At 41.2% G+C, this 27220-nt stretch overlaps 1 protein-coding gene across 2 annotated transcripts in view; it reads left to right on the forward strand.

Annotated features, from left to right (window-relative positions):
• Positions 1–27220, forward strand: part of RAPGEF2 (Rap guanine nucleotide exchange factor 2) — a 237033-nt gene that overhangs the window by 52433 nt on the left and 157380 nt on the right. For both annotated transcript variants that reach the window (XM_028152315.2, XM_028152317.2), the window contains exons 2-3: positions 19670–19740; positions 24852–24908. In XM_028152315.2, the coding sequence (XP_028008116.2) occupies positions 19670–19740; positions 24852–24908 (128 nt within the window). The remainder of the gene's footprint in view (positions 1–19669; positions 19741–24851; positions 24909–27220) is intronic.

The raw sequence follows: 27220 nt of genomic DNA on the forward strand, positions 1-27220 counted from the left end.
AGTAGCCCATTTGCAGGAAGAATCCTGCAAACGGCCGCTGCGGCCGCGTGTGCTGCCGCCACTGTTGCAGCCACCACACCTGCCCCCCGCGCTGCTGCCGCCCGCCCTGCTCCGCCCCACCCCGCCCCGCCCCACCCCACCTTGCTCCGCCCCGCCCGGGCTTTCTCTCTGGCAGCCACCTTGCTTTCCGCTTTTTTTCCCTCTTCCTTCTAAGTTGTCTTCAGTCTTCACTCCTCCCTCCCTCAGCGTATGCAAATTAACCGCCATCTTTGTTGGGTAATTTGCATACTCGCCCTGATCGGCTGGTGGGCGTGGCTTGGGTGTAGCGAAGGTGCGGTCAATTTTCATATTACTATTTTATTAGGTAGGATTATTCGGCAGGGCATTATTATTATTATCATCGGGAAAAATGTGTTGCCTGAGTCTGTGTAGACAAAATTAGTATTTCCTTTTCTTTGATTTTTGTCTCATGCTGGGGTCAGGCTATGGGTATTTTCAAGAAAACTGAGCATTAGTGGTCTTGGCCAAGAAGTCAATTAAAAAAATAGTTCAGAATCGAGTTTGACCACTGAAAAATGATCTGAATATATTATGGCAAACTAAATTTGAGGCATTGTATGTTCTTGTCTTCTAAGTTTCAACTACCTGCCTTGGCTCAGTTGGTTGGGGCATCGTTACATACACCAAAAGGTGGTGGGTTTGGTTCCCGGTCAGGGCATATACTTAGGTTGGGGGTTTGATTGCTGGTTGGGGCGTGAATGGGAGGCAACAGATCAAGGTGTCTCTCACTCCCTTCCTCTCTTTCTAAGATCAGTAAACCTATCCTTGGGTGAGGATTAAAAAAAAAAAAAATCAACCGTCTGTTATTTAAAAAGGATATATACATTGGCTAGGCCTTGGTAGATCCACCCATTTATCAACTCATTCATTGATTTCTGTGATTTGTTTTGCTCTTTTGTTATGGACTTTCTTATGATTCAAACAGTTTTCCTCCTTTTAAGAAAATTAGCATAACATAAAATTTTTACAACTTAAACTCTTCATTAGCAGTGTGGAAGTAATTTTAATTGACGGTCTGAACAATAGCTTCTCAGTTTGTGTGACAGCATCCTATTCATAGGTGGAAGCGGCTGCATCCTTTTTCTTAACTTAGGAAGAAGGCATACAGTGCTGTATTGTCCTCCCATCATCAGGTGAATGCTCCTGTGGGAAAATGCGAGACAATTATGACATAGGTATTATTGATCTCCCTCTAACCAGGCTTTTAGTAATCCAAGAGGAAGGAGTATTCATTTGAACTCTCATACCTCAGTATGAAATGTGGCATTGGCTTCATGTTAATTGGATACTTACACTTTTTAGTTTAGCAGGATTTTTTTTTCATTAAGAAACTACCTTTGTTCAACATTCCATTAGTATTCTGGCTGTGCAAAGGCTTTGAAAAAGTCTTTTGTTGTGTCAGATATAATGGACACATGTCTGTGTATCATCATTTTAAAAAATTATTTATTTTATGAAATAGATCTTGTACCTATTGATACTTCTTCCCTGTCAATAACTGATAGTTGTTCTATAGAAAATGTTAACAATAGCTAATATCTAGCAAGTTTAATCCTCTCTCAAACCCAATGAAGAACATATGTTTATCCTCATTTTACAGAAGAGGAAAGTTAAGGAAATTGCCCAAGGTCTCATATCTAGTAAATAGTAGAACTAAGCCTCAAAATCTCTCTCTGATTTTAAAGACCCACGCATAACACAAGAATATTCTTGGTAGTTTTGAACTATGGCTTGGAAGTGTTTGTTTCATTTATTTCAGTTTCAATTGCACACATGTAAAGAAAGTCTACTTCAAAGTTGATTACATTACAGCTCAAAGAGCTTAGACTAGAGTCAGATGTATATCCTTAATATGATAATGTAATTTATTTTTTTCTATATGTAACAAGCTGTATGGGTGAACATCTGGTACTTTTGTGCTTTAAAGTAATGACTCCAAAAGTAAGTGGACTTGATTTTAGTGAATTTGTAATGCACTCTCTATATAAGTAATCCAGTAAATCCTCATTTTCCCTCCTCTTTCACAGTGATGCTTTTTGAATGCAAGGCAGTTCTTATTCATGTAGAGTTTACTTATCCATATTGAGCTTTAAAAGGTAAAAATACTATAACAGTTTCTTCTATCATTTGTCCTATGCTACATTTTTAGTCTTTTGCATATTCCTTGTGATTACATATTTGGAACCAATTAGAAATTGTTCTTTAAAGTTCTTTAAAGCTCTAGGTTTTGAATTCATAATAGCTTTTGATCAAAGATATGTGATTGCATTGAGGGGAAAAAACATGAGAAGAGGGAAGAAAAGGATAGCAATTTGAACGAGGACATTCTTTAATATACATAATTTTAAAAATCTAGGATATAATCATGAAAAAGTGGATTGCTATGTAGCATTCTAAATATTTTGAGATAGATAGGTTAATTCGTTTTTATAAATTGATTACTCAGTATGAATTTTAAAAATTCTGTTAGTAAAATGGAATTTTTGTTGTTGTTAGTCCGCACCTGAGGATATTTTTTCCATTGATTTTTAGAGAGAGTGGAAGGGAGAAAGGGTGGTGGGGAGAGAAGGAGAGAGAGAAGCACTAATGTGAGACAGACACATCAATTGGTTGCTTCCCCCCTATCAGGGGCGGGAATGAACTGCACTTCGGGTACATGCCCTTAACTGGGAATTGGGAATTGAACCTGAGACCCTTTGGTGTGAGGGCCGATGCTCTACCACTGAGCGACACCAGCCAGGGTTAAAACAATTTTAAAATGAATTTCTTCTGTGATATTGGGTTCAGAAAGTAGGTGGTTAAAAGAGATCTGAACTGTATTAGTTTTCTTTTAAAACAGTTAAATTATATTTTCAGAAATTAGCATCATACATAACTTGTAGTTCCCCTATAGTTTTTCTTTCTGTAAAAGATGTTCATTGCATTAAAGAAACAATTTATTTATTTTTATTTATTTTTTAAAATATATTTTATTGATTTTTTACAGAGAGGAAGGGAGAGGGATAGAGAGTTAGAAACATCGATGAGAGAGAAACATCGATCAGCTGCCCCCTACACACCCCCCACTGGGGATGTGCCCGCAACCAAGATACATGCCCCTGACCGGAATCGAACCTGGGACCCTTCAGTCCGCAGGCCAACGCTCTATCCACTGAGCCAAACCGGTTTCGGCTAAAGAAACAATTTAGATTGTGATGACAATTGGGATAGTTTGTTAATTCTAGCCATACATAATCGCTTTTCTTCATCCATATTAAACTTGATCCCTGGTGTGTGTTCAGGTTTGATGAATAAATTAAGAATGGTGACACCTTTCAAGAATCTAATGGTTGCTTAATAGAGGCAGTTAAGACCTTTTTTTGAGAGCTGTGGCAATTTAGATTATCTCACAGATATGTCCTAAATTTGTGTAATCTTTTTAAAGCATGCATTATAAATTTCTGGGGAGAAGACCCTCAGAATGTAAACCTCCATTCTGCTCGTTTAAATGCTGTCTCTAACAAATTTTTAAGTGTTTATTAAAAATCTGGGAGTTTATGTATATTGAAAAAAATTCATCTGTGATAACTGTCATAATTGTTATTAGAAAATAACTTTCCACCTCCAGGGAAGCATGCTCAAATCTTCATACGTAATGTTCAGTTTGTTACGCACATGAATGAACCTGGACTAGAGGCCCTCTGTAAACTGACCCACGTCTGTAAATGATGTCTCCCCACTAGCAAAACGGCACCGATGGGTTTTGCTGGCGTTGTCTCATGTACTCCTCACAACCACCCATATGGGTTGGACATTGGCTTTCTCACCATTTTTCAAATGGAATTGATTTTCAGGTTAAGTGACTTTATGTTGTTTTGTATCAAGGCATGCAGTCTCCTATACATTACAAATTAGTTTTTGATTGATATGTTACGATTGGACTTAATTTTAGCTTTCTGGAAAGGTGATTGTTGAAAGGTTATCGATGAAACGATAGCAAGACTAGTTGTAAGTTTTTATAAAGTATGACTTTAGTTTTAAGTTTGATGATTAGATAAGTACAGCATGTACACCACCAGTAACTTTTTCTTTGTTAAAGTGGAGGAAAAGGGTGAGGGAGACGGGGAGGGGAGAGGAGAATACCTATTTGATCTACTGTAGCATATATGTAATCTTGCTCATTATGGAGTCTGATTTTATGTGTGGGTGGGTCGAAGGAGCAATTTAAAAACTATCTGTGATTTCTCTCCTTTTGATAATTATTAGATACTAAAGGCTCGATGCACGAAGATTTGTGCAAGAATGGGCCTTCCTTCCCCTGGCTGCTGGCACTGCCTTCGCTCTGACCGGAGCTGTTTTTCTGCCTTCCCATGCTGCCCAGAGGCCCGGAGCGGCTGGGGTGGTGTGGAACGCCTGTGTCGTTGCAATGGCGCGTCCCGCCCCACCCTCGGCCACTTGGCACCTGCGTACGCAAATTAACCCACCGGCTTTGTTGGGTTAATTTGCATACTCACTCCTGATTGGCTGGTGGGCGTGGCGAAGGTACGGTCAATTAGCATGTTACTCTTTTATTAGGTAGATAAAGTATTACATATGGGATTGTTGTGGAAATTAAAGATAATAGATGTAGAGCATCCAGCACAGTGCCTGGCATATAATAGGTAGTTGTTATTGTTTACAAATAAGTTACCCTTCCAACCCTGGCCAGGTATACCCCAAGGTTTGTGGGTTTGATCCGTGGTCATGAGCATATAAGAAGCAACCAATGAATGCATAAATAAGTGGACAACAAATCATTGTTTCTATCTCTCCCTTTCTCTCTTGCTTTCTCTCTCTCTGAAATAAAACTATAAAAAGTAAGTTCTCCTTCATATAACATATACAATACAGTAAAATGGTTTAAATAATGTCTTGAAACAATAGGTTTGAAAGCCCTATTTTTGTTTGATAATTTATATTACTAAGATGTTGAGACATGGCATCTTTACAAAAATAATAAATAGAATCTAATATCAAAATAATAAACTGAATACCAGATCATAAAAATACAGGTGTTCATTGTATTTTGTGACTTGGTCCAGTTTGCTATTTTTGTTTTTGTCTTAAAGAAAACAAAGCTCCAAGGCTGTGAAATATTACAAAAACACACAGTATGGCACAAAAAAACAAAATATACTCCTCTGAAAATCTTTGTTATGATGTACTGCTGCTGAAAATCTCTAATATTGGAATATATTCTGCAAACTTAAAAAAAGATCTAACACAAAGAGCCTTTTATGTTTCTTGAAGGAACTTTTTTTTCTTGGGGAGTTGAGAGGGGGGAAATGGTCTGTGGAATAAGTTTATTTAATATGACATCGGTTGAATAAAGCCAGCTGTGTGTAATTATATCTGATATTTGATTTCCAGCTGTTTTGTTGAACTGTTATTGGCTCTCAAGGTATTTGGATATTAATTAAATGATAACTTATTATAAAGGAGTCTTGTTTAAAGTAATGTTGCCTCAAACAGAACATTTAAAAACGGGCCATGTGGTCTCAAGTTTTAATTCTTTCCGATGCAACTGTTATTTTAAAGTCAGTACAAATACGGTTCCTCTCTGGGAGCATCTGGTCTTTATTGAGCATTGCCTTTATTGACTTGTTCCCACAGATATTTCACATACATATTAAAGAATACCAACAGTAAAAACGAATGTATAATAAGTTCCTTATGAAAGATGCATTAATAAATGCCTAGGAGGCCAGAGGAGGGGCGAGTTGGTGGAGGGGTCTGTGGTCTGAAGGGCTTCCAGAGGATGGCGGTGGAGCTGCCCATCGGATGGATCTGTGCGAGGCAGGAGGAAGCGTGCTGGGAGGCAGAGGCCTTTCGGGTGGAGCCTGGAGCCCAGGAACCCTGGGAGCAGGCTGGCCTGGGACCTCAGCCTGTAGCACTGGAAATTGGGTGATTGATGGAAGTTTTTCACTACGGAAGGGGACAGGCTAAACACTTCGGGATTCCTTATTTTGTTTATGTTAGGTATGATAAAATGGGAGAAGACCCTGAAACTGTTCATGCCATTGAAAATAGAATGAAAAAAAAATATGACAGGATACTCAACAGGATTTAAAAATGAAATTAAACATATGTAAAAAGAGGAAACGAGCTGCTATCACAACAAGTTGAAGATAATGGCTGGGTTTTCACTGGAATCGCTGGGGCATTAGTGCCAGTGATAGCAGAAGAGGAACCTGGAAGTAGAACTAGTGTTTTTTTGGGGAAATTTAGCGTGAATTTTAGTTACCCTTTGAAGCGATGCTGGTAATTGCGGGAATTTGGAAGACAAGTCAGGGTCTAGGAGTCATGGGTCAAGAATGGCCGAGAGTAGATGTGATTTCTCAGGGAAAGGATCCTTAAGAAGAGTGAGGCTTAAGGCAGTCCTGGGCTCCTCTTGGAGAGAGCTGGTGCCGCCCGCTGAGCCCTTGAAGAGGCCTGAGGACCTAGGGGAGGGATCGGTCATCCACCTTTCTGGACATTTTGTACTCTCATTCCCTTCTTGTTATTGTACCTTCTTCCTGCTTATTATTGACAAACTTTTAAAAATACTTGTTCAATCTTTCTGTCTCTCTAGATGTAATATCCACTGGACTGCAATATCTGCGAGAATAGGGATTTTTGTCTGTTTTGTATACCAGTGCATCAGGGCAAAGATCAGATTCCGAAAGGTTATACAATAACTGGGTAGTTGGGAAAATGGACCAAAAGGGCGAACCTCTCATTCCAGAACCTTGGCCAAGAAATACAGCTGTTTAGGAAGGGTCAAGTAAAGATTTTCCAAGGCAGGAGACTTGTCCATTTCTAAGAAGAGAATTGAAAAGGATACAGAGAACACAATGTTAGTAGTTCAAAAATCTGGGTGTGTGTTATTAGCTCATATGTATTTCTGTAGGCTTGAGACTGATTTCAGAAAAGGCATGCAAAAAGATAAGGTAAAAACAAAGTTCTCATTCTTTTTTTCCCCCTGTGCTTTTTTTATTTGTAAGAATTTAGTTTTTGCTTAGGGTACTACTATTAAAGGCAGAATCAGTGTATGTGTTTTTGGGGGGAGAGGTTGCGAAGAGGAGTTTACTGGTCTGTTTTTGCACTTAATCTTCTAGTCGCAGTTAATTGGTTTCTTTGGGCAATACCTGTGTATTGGGTGGAATCCTCACTGACGCAAGGGTTTGCAGAGGTTGCATGTGGGCCATTTCAATGGCACCTGATGTTGACTCTCATGCATAAAACAATGCTTTGGTTCCAGAAAGTGTAACGGTAGTATTTGTCTGCCATATATTCGAGGGTTTAAATGACACGGGAACAAGAGTGTAATGTAGTAGATTTAGTTCTATAATTATCTGTTGTTTCATTTTTATTTGCTAACATTTTCCTACTAAAATGTAGATCAGCTATAACGAAATGAAGTTTAAAACAAGGCAAGGCTTATAAATCTAGCTAAGTGTTATCCTTAAAATTTGTCACGTTTCCAAGTAATACAGTTTTCTATAAAAACTCTGGTGCTGTCACCGAAAATCTTTTTAAGACTGTATCTTCGGGTGAGGCCACGTGCCCCTGGGGCTGGGAGAGGCCAAGCGTCCCTGGGTCCGGGTGAGACCATGTGTCCCTAGATCCGGGTGAGGCCACGTGCCCCTTAGTCCGGGTGAAGCCGTGCCCCTGGGTTCGCCGAGACCAAACCAGAGGGAGTCGGACCTCCGTTACCACCATTTGTCCACCATCCAGAGCTGAGGGGTCAGTGCTGACATGTACAGATAAGGAACTGGTGGACATTGAAATTGGGTCTCAAAAGAACTGTTGGTCCAGAAAGAAACTCACTACAGACTGATCCATCTGCCTGTCAACATAACTATTATTGCTCGTCTCACATTCAGTTCTCATAAGTATATATCTAGTGACATATGATCTCGCTCATCTAGGGGAAATGATGAACAACATAGACTGAGGAACAAGAACAGAACCAGAAGCAAGAAGGCTTCGATGGGACTATCGGGCCTCAGAGGGAGGATAGGGGAGGGTGGGGAGAGGGGGAGAGTTCAACCAAAGGACTTGTGTGCATGCATATGAGCCTATCCAACGGTTAAGTTCAACAGGGGGTTGGGGCATGCGTGGGGAGGGGGGGGATGGGAATGGGGGGATGAGGACAAATATGTGACACCTTAATCAATAAAGAAATTAAAAAAAAAAAAAAAGACTGTATCTTGGTGTTATTATCAAAGTTGCTTAGTGAATACCACGAGGAAGTTACCTCTTTACTTCCTATAATTGTATGTTATTTTTGAGCCTAATTGAACTTAAATAACCAACTCTGTTCATTAGGCTTAGTTCTGGGTGAGTGCTGGATGTTTTCAAAAGCCAAAGCTCCCAGAATTACTACTAAGGATAACATTCAAAAGAATGTGCTTACAGATATTCTTAAAGCAAGCAGCTTATGCATTACATTTAGCAGGGAGAACATTACTGACAATAAGTGAATGACCTGTGAATAGAGAGGAAGAGATTATGTCCTCTGCCTTCCCTTTTTCTTTCTCTTTGTCTATCTCCCCCTCCCCCGCCGCCCCAAGTTCATTGCAGAGTTGACTTTTAGCTTTAAAAAAAAAAAAAAAAAAATAAATATATATATATATATATATATATATATATATATATATATGTATATTTTTATTGATTTCAGAGAGGAAGGGAGAGGGAGAGAGAAACATCAGTGCTGAGAGAATCATTGATCGGCTGCCTCCAGCATGCTCCCTATTGGAAATCGAGCCTGCTGCCTCGTCACGTGACCTCCTGGTTCATGGGTCAATGCTCAATCACTGAGCCATGCAGGTTGGGGCAACTTTTGTCTTTGACAGCAGACTAGGTGCAGGGCCGTGGAAGGGCGGGTCCCACACAGTGGGTTTTCATCCCCAGAGGGTTTTCATGCTAAGTGGGTTTTCATCCCCAGAGGCACACAGGTTTACTTGTACTTTTTATCAGAAGCCATTGCTGTATATTTTATTATTGAGCTGTAATAAGTTAAATAACTTGATAAAAATACACGTTGGAGATTATATCATTTCTGTAAAAGGATTTGGTGCTATGTATAGGATCTAATCACATTTCCTTATGGGGAGTAGATACTGAAGAACGGTTTGTCAGATGAAGGTGTGCGGTTATAGGTATTTATGATTTCTGGTTTAATCAGTTTGCTTAATTTGTAGTCTGAGGGGAGAAGAATACATGTGATGTGATTTAGAAGTTCTGATGTTGACTGGTAGCGATGGCAGAGTGGTAGAGAGCACCCGTTAAACTTGGGAATAAGAAGCCTTTTGTCTTCTGATCCCTGCGACTTATAATTGGATTTCTATCTTGCATTGTAGCCTTTTGTGAGGGTGTTTTATCTACCCTAACAGACTCGGTTTCTCTGAGGACCGGGATTGTGTTGTTCCAATCTCGTGTCTCCAGGGTGGCCTCCTAGCACAGGGCTCTGCCCAGAGCAAGTATTTAATATGTTGGCTTTACCTGTGACATGGGAGTGCAGGGAGGGGATGACAGCTGAACGGATTGAAATGTAGGACTGAGTAGAAGTCTTCATTAAAAATAAGGGGCCTGTAGATGGCATAGAGGGAATAAAAGGGGAGGGGTAAATTTAAACAAGTAAGTAAGTAAGTAAATAAATAAATAAAACCAGAAATAAATTACAGTAATACATATAGAAAAAAAATAGGAGGCCTGTTTAACATTCTTCATTACATTTCTTTTTTTCTCTTCATTACTTTTCAAATCCTGCCATTCTTTATTCTTTAGGCCCTCTACTGTTAGAGCATTGTATTTTACTATAAAACCAAAATTATCTAAGTAAGAAAACAAAACTGAAAAACGAAAATGCGATTTTGTTGCAGATGAGCAAACAGCTGCAGGGCAGCTGAGTGGCTTGACAGGGACGCAGCCCTGGGAAATGGCAGAGTCGGGCTGGAGCTCGGGCAGTGCGGTTCGCTGGCCTCAGACTCTCCGCCCCGCCAGTGGCCGGCAGGCAGATACTGCACCGGGGAGGGGCCCGGCAGGGCTGGCGCTGATTACCTAGCCAGCCCAGAACATCTTGCCACATTTTCTGTAAAATTTACATTCCGTTCCAGAGCGCAGAATTCCACCAGAAGTTTCTAATGTTAAGAGATTTCTTTAATGAAAATGTATTGAAAAATCCCTTTTGGGAAGGGTCGAAATACCTGGAATGCTTTTCTCTGGGAAGTTTTGAGACTAGAACTGTAAGGAAGAGCTGAATAATTTTGGAAACTTGCAATCACCTTCTCCCCCTCCTCGCCCGCCCCCTCCCCCCTCCCACTCCTGCATTAATAAGATTGCCTTAGTGGGTGTCCCGATGTTTTGGATTTCATCGAGTAAGACTACTGACCTCCCTGCCGCCATTCAAAAACCAAGATATGATCGTAATTTGGGCAGTTTAAAAAGATTTTTTTTTTCTATTAATGACTCGAGATAAAACAGTGACCTGACTATCATCTAGTAACAATGTGATTTCAAAGCATGACATACAAGCAAAAAACAACAGCAACCAAACAAAACCCCAGCTGGTTTTAATCCCCCGGTAAAGGAGAGCCCTTTACGTTGCACACATGTAGCTGACCAGGAACTCTTACCACACTGGCTTGGCTTCCCATTTTGCCATACTCCGGTGGAAAGTCTCCCACGGACCGGCGTGTGGAAACCCCTCACTAGTCATCTTTGGAGTTTGTCCTTTCCCACGGAAAGGGGATCCCACCCACGGGCTCCTTTCCTTCTTCCTGTGCGGCTCCTCCAGTTCTAGGATGTGGTCGCTGAGATGCAGACCCAGCTGCCCTTTGTAACCCTGGCTCTGAAGCAGCAAGCATTTTTAAGGGATGGACGCGTATTTTAGCAATCGTGGTGGTGGGATGCCCCTTCCCACGGTTCTTCTCATCTCCCTCTGTGGTTGTGGTGGCCTCTCTACAGCAGCCGACTTCCCAGGGTGGTCATCTCACAGGGCTCTCTGCATCCTCGTGATTTCTGGAGAATCTTGGTAATCAGTGATGCTGAGGGCTCTGGGGTGGGGGGTGGTAGTGATGTCAGAGGATTGTTGTTATGAAGGGCAAAGGTGTAGTTATTTCTGAGTGTAATGGGCCCCGGCACATAGATCTCATGTACACGTGCACTGATTTAAGCTGTCATGCATGCCTGGTGCATCCTGTATAGTCAGGGGAGGCAAAACAGGTACAGTAAGTAAGTAAGTAAGTAAAGATGTTCGATTTCAGCTTCAAAGGAGAGTTCAAAACGTGATGGGAAGGTGGGATGCTTCAGAAACTGCCCTGCTATTCTTTCTAATGGAGCACTTGATTGTAATAGTATACGTAGCCCCTAATCCTTCTCTACAGTCTAAGGATGCGCTTCTTGCTCTATAACTGCCCCCCCTCCCCCAAGTATGTATCTGTTTGGATGGTTCAACGCCCCCTCTTATGGACAGATTGGAAAGAGAGAAATTTTGAGCAGCACCTAAAATTTCTTCAGCATTTAGTTCCTCTCCGACTAACAGCGTTGGAAGGCTTTAATTACACGTGTAGAATATTTTCATTTGGTCCTTCCTCCAGAGAAATAGAAACGTTTGAGAATAAGCAGCACCATTGGCGGTTGACTCCCTGGTAAAACATTCAGGATGGGAAAAACAGATGTCATATTATTTTGGTCTTTTGTCCTAGAAAAATGGCAGCAATGAAGTGTTCTATATTTAAAACCTGCTTCTATTCAGAATCACTTCCTTTTTACTGAGGCAGTCAAGAGCCGTGTCCTCAGTGACCTGCTCCGAGTTGCCTTTGTTACGTTAGGACTGTCTACACTCCACCCCTGGAGGAGGACTGACATTTGTGCAGTGAATGGTTCAGAAATAAAAACTGTTAACTGAGCCCCGGAATTAGGCCGGCGTTTGAAACGTGAGGCATCCTGAGGGTGACTTGTGTAGACTCCAGGGCCCCTTGTTGTGGAGACTGAGTGCAGTGGCCAGTGTGGCAGCCCCGTCTGCCCACCCGGACTCGGCGAGACTTGCACAGGGCTCAGCCGCAGCCAGGCTGGCTGTGGGGAATGTGTTGAATACCAAGCCAAAGGGGAGGGAATATGACTGGGTTGATTTTTTTTTTTTTTTAAATTGGAATGAAAGATAGTTCAAGAATCATTTGATGAGAGCAGTGTATGTGTGTTCTTAGTCAGATGTTTAAAGGTTAAGTTAAAACGTAGCCACGCACTGCCTGCTAACATCTCGATAGAGAGGAAAAACAAGGCTGGCGTTAAATTTCCTGCACACCATTTCCTCGTGAGTTAATCCTTGCACGTGAAATTAAGATTCGGCGACAGTTTCCAATCGGAGCGATGACGATAAGTTCGTTATTTTAAAATGAAGACATTTTGATAAGTTGGTTCTTGCTTCCTCGGAGGTGCGGGTTCTAAGGAGGCTGGTGGGGGCCTGGGGATCATGCATTGTTCTGAAGGGGACATGCTTATGCTGACTCTCCAAAACAGGAATTAGGGGCTGATTTACACACTTGATATTTTTCTTATTTGTGCACAGGGTGAGTGTTTAGTTACAACTGGCGTGTTGATTTTTCTGAGAAACCGTTATCTTCACCAATGAAAAAGTACCTGCTTAGATAATTGTTTTCCTCAGGACATGACCAGGCATACGGGGTAAGGTGCATCCGAAGTTGCTAAACAGCATGGCTCACTCAGGAATCCTAAGAACTGCCCTGTGCCGTCTTCATTTAACTCGTGCGTTTTCTTCAGTAAGAGCTAAACTCTTTGCGAATGAGGATTACAGGAGGCACTTCATCTGTCTTTGAGAATTTATGAAGTCCTTTCTACCTTCTTCAACCCATGTCCCCCGAAACGTGACTGCTCTCAGGGTGTCCCAACACCAACTTGACGTGGAGGAGGCATGGGCCCAGAGTATGCTGTTTAAGGCAGATGTCTTTTGACCTAGAAAGGACAAAATTACTTTGTAATTTTCATGGTTAATTTAAGAGGTAATTACTTTATAATTGCTTTTGTCTCAAGTTTAGGGACTACTGTCCCAAATCCCCCCACCCCCCCTTTTTTTTATCCTCACCCAAGGATTAAAAAAAAATCCATTGTTGTGATTGTTTTTTTAGAGACAGTGGAAGGGAGGAAGGAAGGGAAAGAGAGAGAGAGAAAAAATCGAATGTGAGAGAGACGCATTGATTGGTTGCCTCATGCACAGGGCCCTGATCCGGGCCAGGGATTGAACCTGCAACACAGGTACATGCCCTTGATGGGGAATCGAACCTGTGACCCAGGGGTGCTTGGTCTTTCGCTCTAACCACTGGGAAAGACCGGCCAGGGCAAAACTCCCTTTTTAAAAAAAGATAACGAATGCCTTTTCTAGTGGAAAATTTGAGGAAATTTCAGGCAAACAGAATAGCTGGAATCTGTACCTTTCAGTTCTGGAATTCCCAATCCATGGGCCTTGCTGAGATGCAGTGGGTAAGAATCTGAGGCTGAAGACCGTGTCCAGGCTGCGTCATAGATGACAACTAATGGGATCACCAGGCTTTCCTGGATTTGACATGTGACTTTGAATATCACAACTCTGGGGCTTGTTTTTTTTTCGGTGTAAATTAGTAAACTCCGGAACAGTCTTCATAGGATTTAGGATTGAAATCATACATTTGAGAGTTTTACTGAAAATCATATACTCCTCCAGGGTTCTTTTCTTACGTTTCCTGATGTATGCGAAGAGCCCCCTGGGCATGAGGGACTGGGATGGCACACAACACCCCAGCAGTGTAGTGATTTGACATTTTGCTTTTAAATGCTCTGGAGCTTTACAAAGACATGTGGGGTGTGGAGGCTGGTTTAAAACAAGGATGGTAGAAATTAAACAATTTTAATGGGGGAGCTGATGGACTTGTCTGCTCTCTCCTGCCCCCCTTCATTAGGGGTAGGAGGAGAGAAGACTCATTGTATTCCCTGAGACGATCTTAAGGAATACGATTTAAAGACCCAGATATCTTAAGTATTTATAATGGAAAAATGTATCTATGAGACCCAATGACTTGAGTTTGCTAGTCCCAGGAAAGGACTGTTGGCCTGGTCTGCCACCTTGTGGCCATTTACAGAATTGTCTTACCCTGTACAGGTGTGAGTTTCTTCTCACAGCTCTGAACACCAAGATTGAAAACATATTTCCTCCTTTTCTCTCCCTCCCTCCCTCCCTCTCTCCTTCCTTCCCTGTGATTCTCAGGAGTTTTTACTTTAAGTTTGTGCATACCACCACCCCTGGGAATGTTGCCCTTCTCTTTCTTTGCATGCTGTGCATTCCCTGTGGAGCTTCGGAAGCAGGTGTTTTGCTGGCGGTGGCAAATGGCACCAGGTGTCACACCGTAGGGTCAGACTGGACCTGGGCTCAGCAACCTCGATTCGAGAGTTCTGGCTAGGAACGAATTCAGAGCCAAGACTCAAACAATAAGAGAAAGCTTATTTAGAAAGTCCCAGAGGTAGAAGAAGTGAGCAGTAGAAGAAATGGGCTGAGGAAACAAGTCACTGAGGCAAAGGAAGGGCCCTTGGAGCTTAGGAGAGAGGAAGGTAATGGCAATGGTAATGACCCTCGAGGGGGGGGTGGCGGTTAGGAAGAGGGGGAGGGGAAAGGCTTGGGTAGGGCTGTGCTCCTGGGATCCTAAAGGCCTTTATGGGTGGGGGTTTTAAGGGAGGGTGTTAATAGGATATTGATCAGCGTTCCAGGTGTGTCCTTTCATGGTCATGATCTCCACTGATGGGTCACTGCCAGGGTCATTAGTCAACTTGGTCCTGAGGTCGGCCCTGGTGTCTCTTGTCTGGTTTCGCTGCTTTTCTGGTCCTGGAGCTGAAACAGAACCGAGGCCTCCATGTTTTTGATGCAGGTCAGAACCTCATTGTCCTGAGGGCCCTCTTTTCCGTCCCCCAAGATTGTCCACCACATGACGAGCAACGTGCCAGGGGGAAGGGAAGGTCGGGGCGGGTCCGAGTGAGAAGAAAGGTCAGAGGATCGAAACCACATGACCAGCCGTAGGGTAGGGGAGGAAAGGTCACCCCGGGGGCGAAGTCCTTGTTTTCCCAGTTCCCATTGCAAGTCTTTGGGGCCTTTCCGCGCTGGTGACCTTCTGCACCTGGCTCGGCGTCCTTGCTCTGCTCCTGCCTGCCTAACTGCCTGACCTCAGTTGGATGTGATATTCTTGAAACGATGCCGACAGATAATGTGCTCTGGAGGCAGTAGGCACCCACTGCCCACCAAACCTGACAGGATTGCTAACGCAGATAATCTAGGGGCCCATTGTATGTTTTATATAAATAATTCATTTAACTTCTTTGGATAGAGATAGTTACATCTGAAAAGGATGGATTAATTTAAAGATTATACATTTCAGGAATGTTTTAAGTCTATATTCTTGGTATTACTCTGTGCTTGTATTAATATCTCATAGATAGTAATAAGATCAACTACCATTTTTCGAGGGTCTGTATATGCCATGTCTTGTTATGAAACTGTATATCATTTTAGCCACGCAGCCTAGCTGAGTATATTACGCACCGTGATTGGCAAGTATAGTCTCCGTAACACAACCAGGTCACACCTCTCCGCAGGGATGGGGATGAGGGTGTAAGCTGTGCCCCATTCGACACCAAAGCTCATAGTCTTCCCATTATCCTTCTTAGGATAGTTGTTTTATATGTTTTAGTGTAGAAAAACGTGGATCTCCCAAATAAAACTTAACCTCCGCGGATACAACGTCGCTTGCAGACTCCTGCCTCCTCCCCCGATTGGCTGCAGACAGGAGTTTGAGTCTTGGCTATTCTAGCTTTTCACCCCCTTTTACATAATGTTCAAGACATAGCTCTCTTCGTTGCTGGCTGGTGATACTTGGTCAAGGGGGATAAATGAGTGTATTTGTCTTTGCAAGAGAGCATCAGTTGGCATCGGTACCGTTCCTGGTCCCGAGACTGCTGTACTTCAGAAAAATCTTTCTCCTCCTCATGTTTAAGCCCAAAGGCACTTACCACTAGATCTCCTTCTGCCTGCTAATTGTACCACAGTCTTGGCCTTACTCTCTTTGACGATTGAAATACAATCTTTTTAAACGAATGAATCTTTTTTTTTTAATGTATCTTGTAACTGGAACACTGTACCTTTTGTCCACTTTACTTCTGATTATAGTTTACGCACAGAGCTTCATTTCTAAAACAGAAAAACTAGGTATATTTTTTTCTCCAAGTACAGTGCACTGTTTGCCGAGGCCGCAGAGAGAGGGTGGGGGTGTGTGTGTGTGCTGGTTCCAGTTGTGGGAACACTTAGCTCCTCTCTGCTCTCCAGCCATCAGAATACACTGTGCTGTGGTTGGCGAATCCCCGATGCTGGTGAACAAGTGAAATTAAAAGCTCGTTGTAAGTGAATTATAAGTTTGGTATGAGGCCTGTTACCTTCTGAATGAGTCTCCGAGGAGACATTAGGCGTGGGAGGAAGAGCTCATGATGCAGAGAACATTCCCTCCGACTTGTATATGCGTGCGGAGTGCACAGACCTGGGCAGGAGGGTTAGTTAGGCTGTGAGCGATCACGCTCCTAACTAACGGAGGGGACGGATGCTTTTGGATTTTCATACATGGTTTACATTTGGGACCAAAAACAGGTCTTTTTTTTTTTTTTTCATGGAAAACTGCATTTGGCCTGCCAATATCTTTGTCTACTGGGCTCCATTGTTTTTGATAACTTTAATCTGCTTTCAAGTAGCATCTGTTTTTGAAAAAAAAAAGGATGTCCTTCCTAGGCTAGAAGGAAAGGCTTATTGTTCTAAAAAAACACCACTTCCTGAGGAGAGCAACGTGTTCCTGTTTGTACTGAAGGCTAGAGAATTATTCGGGGGAACATAGCTCACATTTTTTAAGGGTTATTTAAAATTGTAATGGCCACGTGAGCTCCATTTGTCTTGGGAGGTGCGGTGGGAGGTTGGAGAGTTCTCAGTTTGCACAGCATAGTTTCCTGACAGGTGGAAGTTGGAACTCGGGAGGTGATGTCGCTCTCCAGTGGGCTTTTCTCTCTCTACAGCCAAGACCGGGGAAACATAACTTCACTCTGCGAATGCCTGTGGTCGGTGCAGAGGGAAAAGTCAGGATCCAAGAATATAACTTCCTGAAGGCCATGCGTTTCTTTGTTCGGCGTAAGAGCGAGAACTCTTCTTCTGTTTTATCTGGTTTTCATGGCAGGTTACCCATTTCCGGCGGCTCTGGAGAGCAGGACTTCCTCGGCGCCTCACGCTTTGCTTGTTTCCTAGCTGGGTGGAGGCAGTTCTGTACCAGCGTGTGGATTACTTCAGTACAGGCCAACCATTGGGGGCCACGAGGGTTGAGACATCTGTGTGAAAGGGGGGGTGGGGGTAGTTCCCCGCCTTGCAGGGCTCTCATGCCCTCCAATCTCCCCCCATGCACTGCTGATCTTGGTTGCGCTGCCTTCCATCTCATACTCCTTAGAGATTTGTTTGTGAAACCCAAAATGGGGTCAGGTCCGAGATCGTTGTCTTATAAAACCGAAGAATGGATTCATGGACAAAAACGGTGGGAAGAAAACAAAATTTATTGGGGGGAAAAACAAAGCTTAGGGGGGGGCATATACAGCCCCAAATGGGTTACCGCTTAAGCTCTTTGTCTAGGGCCGTGGTCGGCAAACTGCGGCTCGCGAGCCACATGCGGTTCTTTGGCCCCTTGAGTGTGGCTCTTCCACAAAATACCACGGCCTGGGGGAGTCTATTTTGAAGAAGTGGCGTTAGAAGAAGTTTAAGTTTAAAAAATTTGGCTCTCAAAAGAAATTTCAATCGTTGTACTGTTGGTATTTGGCTCTGTTGACTAATGAGTTTGCCGACCACTGGTCTAGGGAATATTCATATCCAATTATATCAAAGTTCAAGTTCCCGCCTATGGGAGGACCTGATTGAGGACTGCCACTTTAGGTCCAACGTAACATCACTGTTCCCACCTAGCCGGGTCAAGGGTCAAGTCTTCCCCCTCCCCCACCCCGCCCCGCCCGGTTCCTGCCCAGTTAGTTCTAGGTCTTTTGATTGCCTCCGATGTCTGACTTCTCTTCCCCTGCCTCCATGTGGTCCCTGTCCCTGACTGCCTACCTAGCCCTCTTTTTCTCTCTTCATTTGGACTATGGAAATGCAAACACTGGTGGATAGTTCCTCTATGGGAGATTCAAGGGCCCCCACTGACCACCCACATCCACATTGGTGTTCAGATGGTCTTCTTTCAATTTTTAGACCAGGGCACGAGGCCCCAGAACGAGGTTTATGGCGATGGGAGGCTGCTGGGCACCCTGGGAGAGGGTAGAAAAACTAATCAGAAGATTCAAAAGGCTGTATTCGCCTGTTTCAAGAAGTTGCCCAATTCACCTTGGCCCTGGGAAAGGAGAGGCAACCTGGTCTTCCTTTTTGCCTTCCATTGCTATTTACCTTACTCGTAATCCCTAATCCTTGGTAAACCTAGTACTTGGCTACTGGGCTCTTGAGTGCGGACGAAAAGCTTAGCCACAGAGTCCTCCTTCCTGTAGTTTGCATTTCATTATTCACCTCCAGTCAGATTTCTTTCATTCCCCGGAGTCAGAGCAGAGGTTTCCTGATGCCTTTCCCATAGCATCTCTGCTCTTCCTGCTTCACCCAAGTCTGTGGCGGCCACGTTCCTGCTGCACAGTGAAACATGACATTCATGTGCTTGTTCTCTGCCATCTGGATACCAATCTCTCAGCATCCCTTCTGTTAGTTACAGTTAAGAGATCTCAAGTTTAGATAGAATCTGCCTGTAAAGCCATCTCATTCGAGTTAGATAATATTGCCTTCCGTGCAACCGATTCCTGTAGAATAGTGACTGCTCCTCTGGTTTATAAGCTCTCTGTGGCATAGGCCTTTTAAAACAAGTTTCTCTTAAGTGTACACTCCGGAGATAACTGTTAAATCCATGTAGCAAGTTTATGTCTAGTTAAACATCTAAAATCCTCACATGAAACAGTGGCAGGGATTTCCCTAGTTGCGTATTGCTTGCGTGGCCATGTTTAAACCTATCCACTCCTACTCCCCAAACATCATGATTATGATGTGACTGTTTTAATTTATGCAGCTGTAGACATGCAGATGGAAAAACTACTTTTCAAACTTGGCCATGCAGTAATGGTATGATGCAGTCTCTTTCCTTCACAGTCTTAGTTTTATAATAGAGTCTTCTTGACCTTATGTCAGTTATTTACAGGTGGCAAGACACCATTATTCTCCACATTCTGCTGCCACCTCCATGCCCCCCCCCCCCCCCACCACTAGGGATCGAGCCCGCAACCTGGGCATGTGCCCTTAACCAGAATTGAACCCAGGACCTTTAGGTCCGCAGACCGATGCTCCATCCACTGAGCCAGACTGGCTAGGGCAATAATGCTTATTTTTAATGTCTAAGAAAACTTGTATTTTTTTTTAAAAAAACAAACCTGTCTTTAACTTGGTCTATAAATATAGTGAGTTAGTTAGGAAGCCTTTTTTCCTGGCAAGTCTAATGATTTCTATCCTTTTTTTTTCAAACAGGATCTGGAAATAGTGTATTCCTATTTACATGGTATGGAAGCCTTATCAAACCTGAGGGAACACCAACTTAGGTAAGTCATTTTAATATTAATTACAATAGGATGCTAGAATTTTATGTGACCGTTTATTATAGTTAAGAAGTAGGATTAAAGATAACTTACTTATGAAAACCCTGCCTCTTTGAGCCCCTGTACTTAGCTTTATACATTTTAGAAATTGAATTCAGTTTTATGCATATAATAATTTTTTTACATTTGTGCCATAGTGATACCCTCTCTCCCTTCTACCCTTCTCCCTGCCCCCTCTCACCTGAAGTAATAAACACTACTTGGTGAATATACCAAAAGGAGCATTATTTGCCATCCTGGCAAGTAAAAACCTACATCTTAGCACTCAAGAAACAAGAATGTTTTTAAGTATTCAAAGAATGGTTAGGTTTGTTATTTTAGTATGTTTTAGGTCTTTGTACTATATTTGTTGCATTAAATTGGCATACCCCTTTCTGGGAAACATAGCTTATACCATAGTTATTTTTATATGGCCCACTCATAAATATTTTATCACTTCTATTGCACAGCTATTACCTTACCGATGGTTACCTGCCTTCATATTAAAAGATTAAAACATCTTATATAATTCAGTGAGTTCTTTTTCTTTCTCCATAATCAGAACAGAAAATAAAGGACCTTGGGAAGATGGATCACACACATCTAGGACATAGTGGGAAGGTTTTGTTTCCTTTAGCTGGTTGTGGAACCAGCAGTTTTTAATTATGAAAGGAGTACTTTTTCTGTATAGTTCCCCTTTAATCTTTAAACACTAATTAATTTGTGAGCATGTAAATTTCATATTTAGTTGTTAATTGAAAAATGTGTCAAGAGGATTGACTACTTCTAAAATTAAAATTTTAATGAAAATCGTTTAAATTAAAGTAGATTGCAGGTTAAGTGTTTAAAAATTCAGTCAAGTTTTATTAGAAAGGGCAAAACCACCGGGAATTTAGAAGATGGCTCAAATTAAAGCAAGAATAATTTTTAAAGTGTGTGACTTTCATTACATATTTTTTGATACCAACTATTCTAAGAAATAAAATTAGCACCAACTGTCAATTTAATCAAAGGCAGTTGATCTTCAGATGCAGATGAATGAATTAATATGGAAATATAAATATTTGTTCTCGTGAGTATAAAAGCACACATGGATAATTAGATGTAATGATTATACTATATGTACAGTACATGTAGTTATTGAATTATTTAGATACTAGGAATTCTATGCAATAGAAAAGGAAAAATTTTAATATTTACAGGAATGTTCAAAATTACAAAAGTAGACGTAATAACACAGTGAAGTTCCATCTACTTATTAACCAGCTTTAGAACAAAAACCAGCTTTAGAATCAATTTCCTGCTATTTCAAAGGTAAATTTTGATTAGAAATAACTGATGAACTCAAGGGTATAGATTAGTCTGTTTATACCTTAGGCTTAGAAAGTCTGTTTTGGAGACTATACAGTTTTGTTTGTTGGCATGAATTTACAGGGAGGAGGAGCCTTTAAGATGTTTATCTTATTTTGCTTATGTTAAAAAGTCATTTGTTTCCCTCATTTGTGGAAAACATCAGCGGAAACTATCTTAAGTCCGTTTTTAGAGCAAGAGCAGAATACCCAAATGAAACATTAAAAAATGAGGTTCACATAAACTCAGTAATTTGGATAAACTGCTTTATAATAATAACCATTTCTGGGAAAAATACATCGTATTTAGATAAGTTCCTTTGAGTTTTTTAAATAAAAGTTTTACCCCTAGGATTAAATAGAGAACAGTTAAGACTTCTACATAATACAGTTTTCCAATTTTAGGGGGGGGGAAAGCAGCTCTTAATCAAGATTTTCAGTCTGTTTATTCAGTAACAGGCAGAAGAACAATGTTAGACTTCAGCTGGGGGGCGGGGGGACACGACAAAGGCTTTTATTGGAAAGCCTCAGCTTTGTGGACTATTGTGGCCCATTCACATGTCAGCAATCGATTCGGAGCAGTTGATTGACTGTGTTTCTATACGATCACACACCATGCAATGTGAAGGTTTTCAGATCGTCACTTAAAAATTATATATTTTTCAACACAAGATTATTTTTTAAATATTTACCCTCTTAACCCATGTGGATTAGAAGCAACATGTTGGCCAAAGGGGAAGAAGATATAATAGTTAGGAGTGGAGACCAAAATTTCTAAAAAGCAGAGTAAGTGTCTGAAACAAGAGCCTGCTGAACTATATGCAGATAGTCTTCAGCGTTATGGAGGAGTGTAATTCATACTATATGGGAACTTTTAGATGATCACAAAACAACTAAATTAGGGTTAGTATATTCTTTAGGAATTTAGTAAAGATCAACATGCTTTTGATAAAACATTCCCTAACAATATTTAAAGATAAAACAACTTTTGGTACTTCTTTCATTTAGTAGAAGATTTTATCATGGTTTTTCTTTTATGGAACCAGTTAAATTTATTTATCCAGTCAACCGTTATTCCTTGTGTGCCTCCTGTATGTTAGACACTGATGTAGGCCATGGAGGTACAGCATGTAGTAGGCCAAACTGCTGCTTTTGTAGAGCTTACTGGTACATTCCTAGTGGGGCAGACAAGATTTAGGGGATGGATCAATGTTGTTTTGTTCAGATGTGCTGGGCCTGGTAAGAATGGGTGCTGTGTAACCAAAAGGAGGTGGTAACATTTGAGCCGGGCAGATGGGCAAAGGTCTCTGCAGTGTAGATGGGTCTCAGATGCTCTGTCATGGCAACAGGTTTCAGGTACGAGAAGACAGGTGTGGTGGCAAAGTAAGATCGACTAAGTGATTATAGTACAGTAAGTATAGGCCCTTGTATTCAAGATTTAGGAGTTTGTATTTTGTCCTAAAAGTGGTGGAAATTAAGAGCAGAGGTCTGAGCAGATCTGACTTAACATCTGCAAAGATCTGTCTGGAAGTTATGTGGAAAATGGGACAATAGGTTGCAAAAGTAGAAGCAAAAAAAAATCTTCATTTGTAGTCCTGGGAACAGATAATAGTGGGATAATTGTGGCTCATGCTAGGTTTTCACAGAGGAGATGGTGAACTTGGTCAGTGTGGGAGGGTATATTTTGGAAACACATGCTGTCAGAAAGATGGGATGTGAAGAAAACAGACGAGTCAAGGATGAGGGCTTCAGGTTTTGGGACTAAACAATTGGGTATGGATTGTGAGAAAGCAGATTTTAAGGGAAGAAGTTCAACATCTATTTTGACATTTTGAACATGAAATGGTCATGACACAGCCGAGTTCCTATCTTGGTGAGAGATTCGGTCTGGGGCATTGCTGTGAAAGTCATCAGTTTATAGATTAAATTTGGAATCACAGCCTGGATGAGATTACATGGTGCAGAGGAGAGGAGGGCTGAAGGGCCCTGGAGGTGATAGGTAACCTTTAGAAGTCGGGTAGAGGGGTGGAGTGGGGGGCACATCCAAAGGAGACAGAAAAAGTGACTAATGAATTATAAGAAAAACCTGGAGACTGAGGACAGGAAGCCTAGAGAAGATACTGAGAAGATACTGCTGTAAGAAAAAAGGAGTCATCGGTGCTGCCGAGAAGTGGAATTAAGATAAGGACAGAAAGGATTTAGATAGCACAGAGGGTACTGATAACGTTTTAGAGCCTTTTCTTTGGAGTTTCAGGAACCAAATGGTGGGGGAGTGGGAAAAGGATGAGAAAAGGGAGATAGTGTATAGGCAACTCCAAAAGGAGAATTTCTGTCATGGGGAAAGCAAAATGTGGATAATAGCTGGAGTAGGATGTGGGGTCAAGGCAGGTGTCCCCCTCCCATACACAGTAGATGATGCTAAGATGTGTTTCTATGTTAAAGGAGGTGATTCAGGAGAAAGGGAGAAATAGATGGTGATGGAGGAGAAGGAGGTGAGCTTTCAGGAGGGCAGGGTCTTACGGAGGAGAAGGGATGAGATCCAGTGAAGAGGTTGGGGCAAGGGCCCTTCTTTCATTCCCACAGGAAACGAGACAGAGCCTGCTACTTGATTCAAGACCAGCTATTTTGAGACCCATCACTGGTGACTGTCATCCTTTCCTATGAGGAGTTCATGTGGTTCTGTCCATGAAAGAAAACTGCATGTTCAATGGTGTGTGTTCAAGACTGGATGCTACCTCTTGGAGTTGTGCCATTCAGCTTGAATGTTTGGAGTACGGGATTGAGGGGATCTCTAAAATAGGGTGATGGTAGCAGAAAGAACAAGGAAAAACAGTGCCCAGGAGAGTTGTTTTCAAGGGAAAAATCAAGAGCATGTAGTGTTTATTGGATTTAGCAAACAGAGGAAAGGAAGATGGGTGGGGGTGGAGCCCAGTGTTTCATGGACTGGAGACTAGTAGCCTCACTGACCAGAGGAGGTGTTGAAATAGTCACTTATGTAGACAGCTTTTCTATGTACTAGATCGTCCACAAGATGACATGACATCATCACTCTGTTCTCCTTTGCATTTCTCTGTTCTTGGGAAATTTTACTTGGGCTTAATATAATAGGATGCTTTTTGAAGATGCTGCTCTTGAGGTACTTTTGAGCATTTAAACATTTATTCATGTTTTCCATAATTTACATAATTTTTTTCCTCAGGGATGAATCAGCTGAAACAACAGTTCTTCAGAAGTTGTAAAGCCTCCATTTAGTCATTAGTCATAAAAATACTGAGTTAATAAAAGCCTACTTTTGTCTGAAATGCCATACTGTTAAAGTAACATTAATGTTGAGCTGTGAATGATGCCATCACTTTTAAAATTACTAGGTTTTCCTTTCTAAGGTTCCTTCTCATTTTCGGTTTACTTTGGAGAACACGAATCTGTCTAAATGTCATTTACAAAGTATAAAAAACACATACAAGTTTGTTCCCTATAAAATAAATGTGACAGAGTTGACATCTAACAAAATGGTTTTTTTCTCCTAGCATCTCTTTACCAGATTTTATTTTATTTTATTTTGTTAAGCTCGGCACCAAAAATACTCTTCTTGAGGCTAGTAAGTGACTGTGACAAGCTATAAGTAATCTTACCTTTCTAGGCTACATGGCTCATTTGTGCTTTTAAACTATTGGTGTGATATTTTTCATGACAGATGTTGAGCTCATGTCTTTATTTCTTTTACAGGTTAATGTGTGAAACTGTGAGATATGAAAGACATGAAGCAAATGAAGTTTTATACTAGTAGGTGTTTCCTTTCCCTTTGTATAATGTATAATGCAATAACTAAAGACTTTCCTTAAAGAATCAAAGAAGTAGTATTACCAGCTTGTTGTGTCAGCATTACCTTATTTTTGCATTAACTTATTTTTCATAGTGTAGAAATGTGAAATATTTCAGCTCTTTCTGACAAAGTAAATGTTTACAGTTCTTTTCTGATAACTTCACATCTGTAGCTGTACCTCTCACGTGTGATTCAGAAGTATTCTTTCACATTATGCAGTATTTTGATATTTTTATCATTATGAAATAAGAAGTATGGTAGTCTTTTTAACAGAACAAAATACATATTCCTACAACTACACCAGATGAGATGGAAAGGTAGCATAAATATCATATTTTCGCGTATAATCTTTCAGAAACAGAAAAATAAGTTGCCCACATCTCTTTAGGCATAGTTTCTTCTTTAAGTAATATTGATTTTTTTTCTAGATGTGTAACATATTTTTTGAAAATAATCACAACTCATTTTTTAAAGAATGTGATAAACATACAGTGGGTAAATATTATGTTAGTGTCTGTAAACTGTGACTTACCAGACATCTTACTTTGTTAATAATGTTTGCCATGACTGATGGTTGTTCTGTTGACTTTCCTTCCTGTTTTCCAAAGCAGTTATTAAATAATTACTTTCCATGCCTATTTTAGGGAGTATTTATTGAAGTAAATAAAACACAGGTTCTGCCATTAAGAAAGCCATAATCTCTTGAGGGAAGTAGAAGTAGAATAAAAGGGAAGCAACAACAACAGAAACTAACCAAGATGACTGAGGATACAGGCATGTACGAAGGGCTGAGGGAAGTGCAAGGGAAGGCTTCGGGGAATGGGGAGCGTCTCAGAGAGGTGGCCCTTTGAACTGACCTCAAAAGTGTGGCCACTGCTCTAGAGAGACTTTCTTGGCGGAAGAAGCAGTATATACAGTCACACAGAGAAGAGAAGGGCCTGGCTGGATGTTTTGAACATTGTGGCAGGATTACTATGATTGGCACTCGGTGGGGTCAGGATCTGAGTCAAGAGAAGAGGCAGCCCAGTCATACTTGCTTGTGAATGTGTAATTTAAAAAAAAGGGGGGGGGGAGTCTTGATTCTTTAGGCAACTGAAAATGAGTATTTTCCCCCCTCTTACAACATTTTATTGTGGGAAGTTACAAATGTTCCCAATATTGGAGACAATAGCATAACAGAACCCCATGTACTCAGCGTCCAACGTTGTCAATTGATAGCCAATTATGTTTCATCTTTTTACTCCCCCTCTCCCACAACTGGATTATTTTGAAGAAAATCCAGACATAGCAATTCATTCATATTTATTTTGATACATATCTTTATAAAGACTTTAAAAAAACTTGACCACAATATTATTATCAAGCTTAAAAAAATAATTCTTTATGTCATGAAAATACTCAAATTTCTTTGTCTCAGAAAATTTTTTCAATGGTTTATTTATTTGAATAAGATCTGAATAAGGTCCATCCATTGTGATATCTTCTTAAAGTCTCATTTTATTTTTTAAAAATTTATCTTTAATAAAGACTCTCTTAATCTGTAGCTTGGTGGCCAGTTTTCCAGCAGCAAAATAATGAGGCCCAACACCTTCCAACCCCACTCATCCCCTCAAGGATACAATCTTATCTGTGCCTGTTTGAAAACGGGAAGGGTGGATTAAGTTGAGTGATGGGCAGGGCAGTCAGTAAGGAGACAGTTACGTAACCTGAGGTCACAAGTGCTTGCACTGACTCAAAGACTGAAGGAATGGGGATGACAGGGTGGATTAAAAAAAATGTACAGGTGGATACCATCTAGGATGATTCACAGGTTCTAACTTAGGAAACTTAACCATCATTCTAGGGGATTTTTAGCAGGAAATTGTAAATATCCTTCTAGGGCTTAAAAGAACAGACACCAAATATATAAGAATAGTAAATAACCAAGACATAATTAATGAGAGGACTAACACCAAGGGCAAATGCTTTTTAACGTTGAAGAAATTAAGCTGTAAATAACTTAGAATATTTGCTTCCTTTAGGAGCTAGTAAAAGCTATCAGTGGAATGGGGTGTACAGATGTCAGGGTTGGAAATCTCTGATGAGTATTATTGACATTTATTGAAACAATCTAGTGGTAGTAAGCATCAACTTTCTGTTCTTTTGTCCTTCCCTCTGAAACATGGTTTTGGTGGTATTGATGATGATGTAGTAACAAACATTTTACAGGCACTTCCTATGCCCTGCATATTCTAGTAAGTGCTTTAGGTGCGATCATTTACCCACTCCTTAT

The sequence above is a fragment of the Eptesicus fuscus genome, chromosome 6, assembly GCF_027574615.1.
Source record: "Eptesicus fuscus isolate TK198812 chromosome 6, DD_ASM_mEF_20220401, whole genome shotgun sequence".
NCBI lineage: Eukaryota > Metazoa > Chordata > Mammalia > Chiroptera > Vespertilionidae > Eptesicus > Eptesicus fuscus.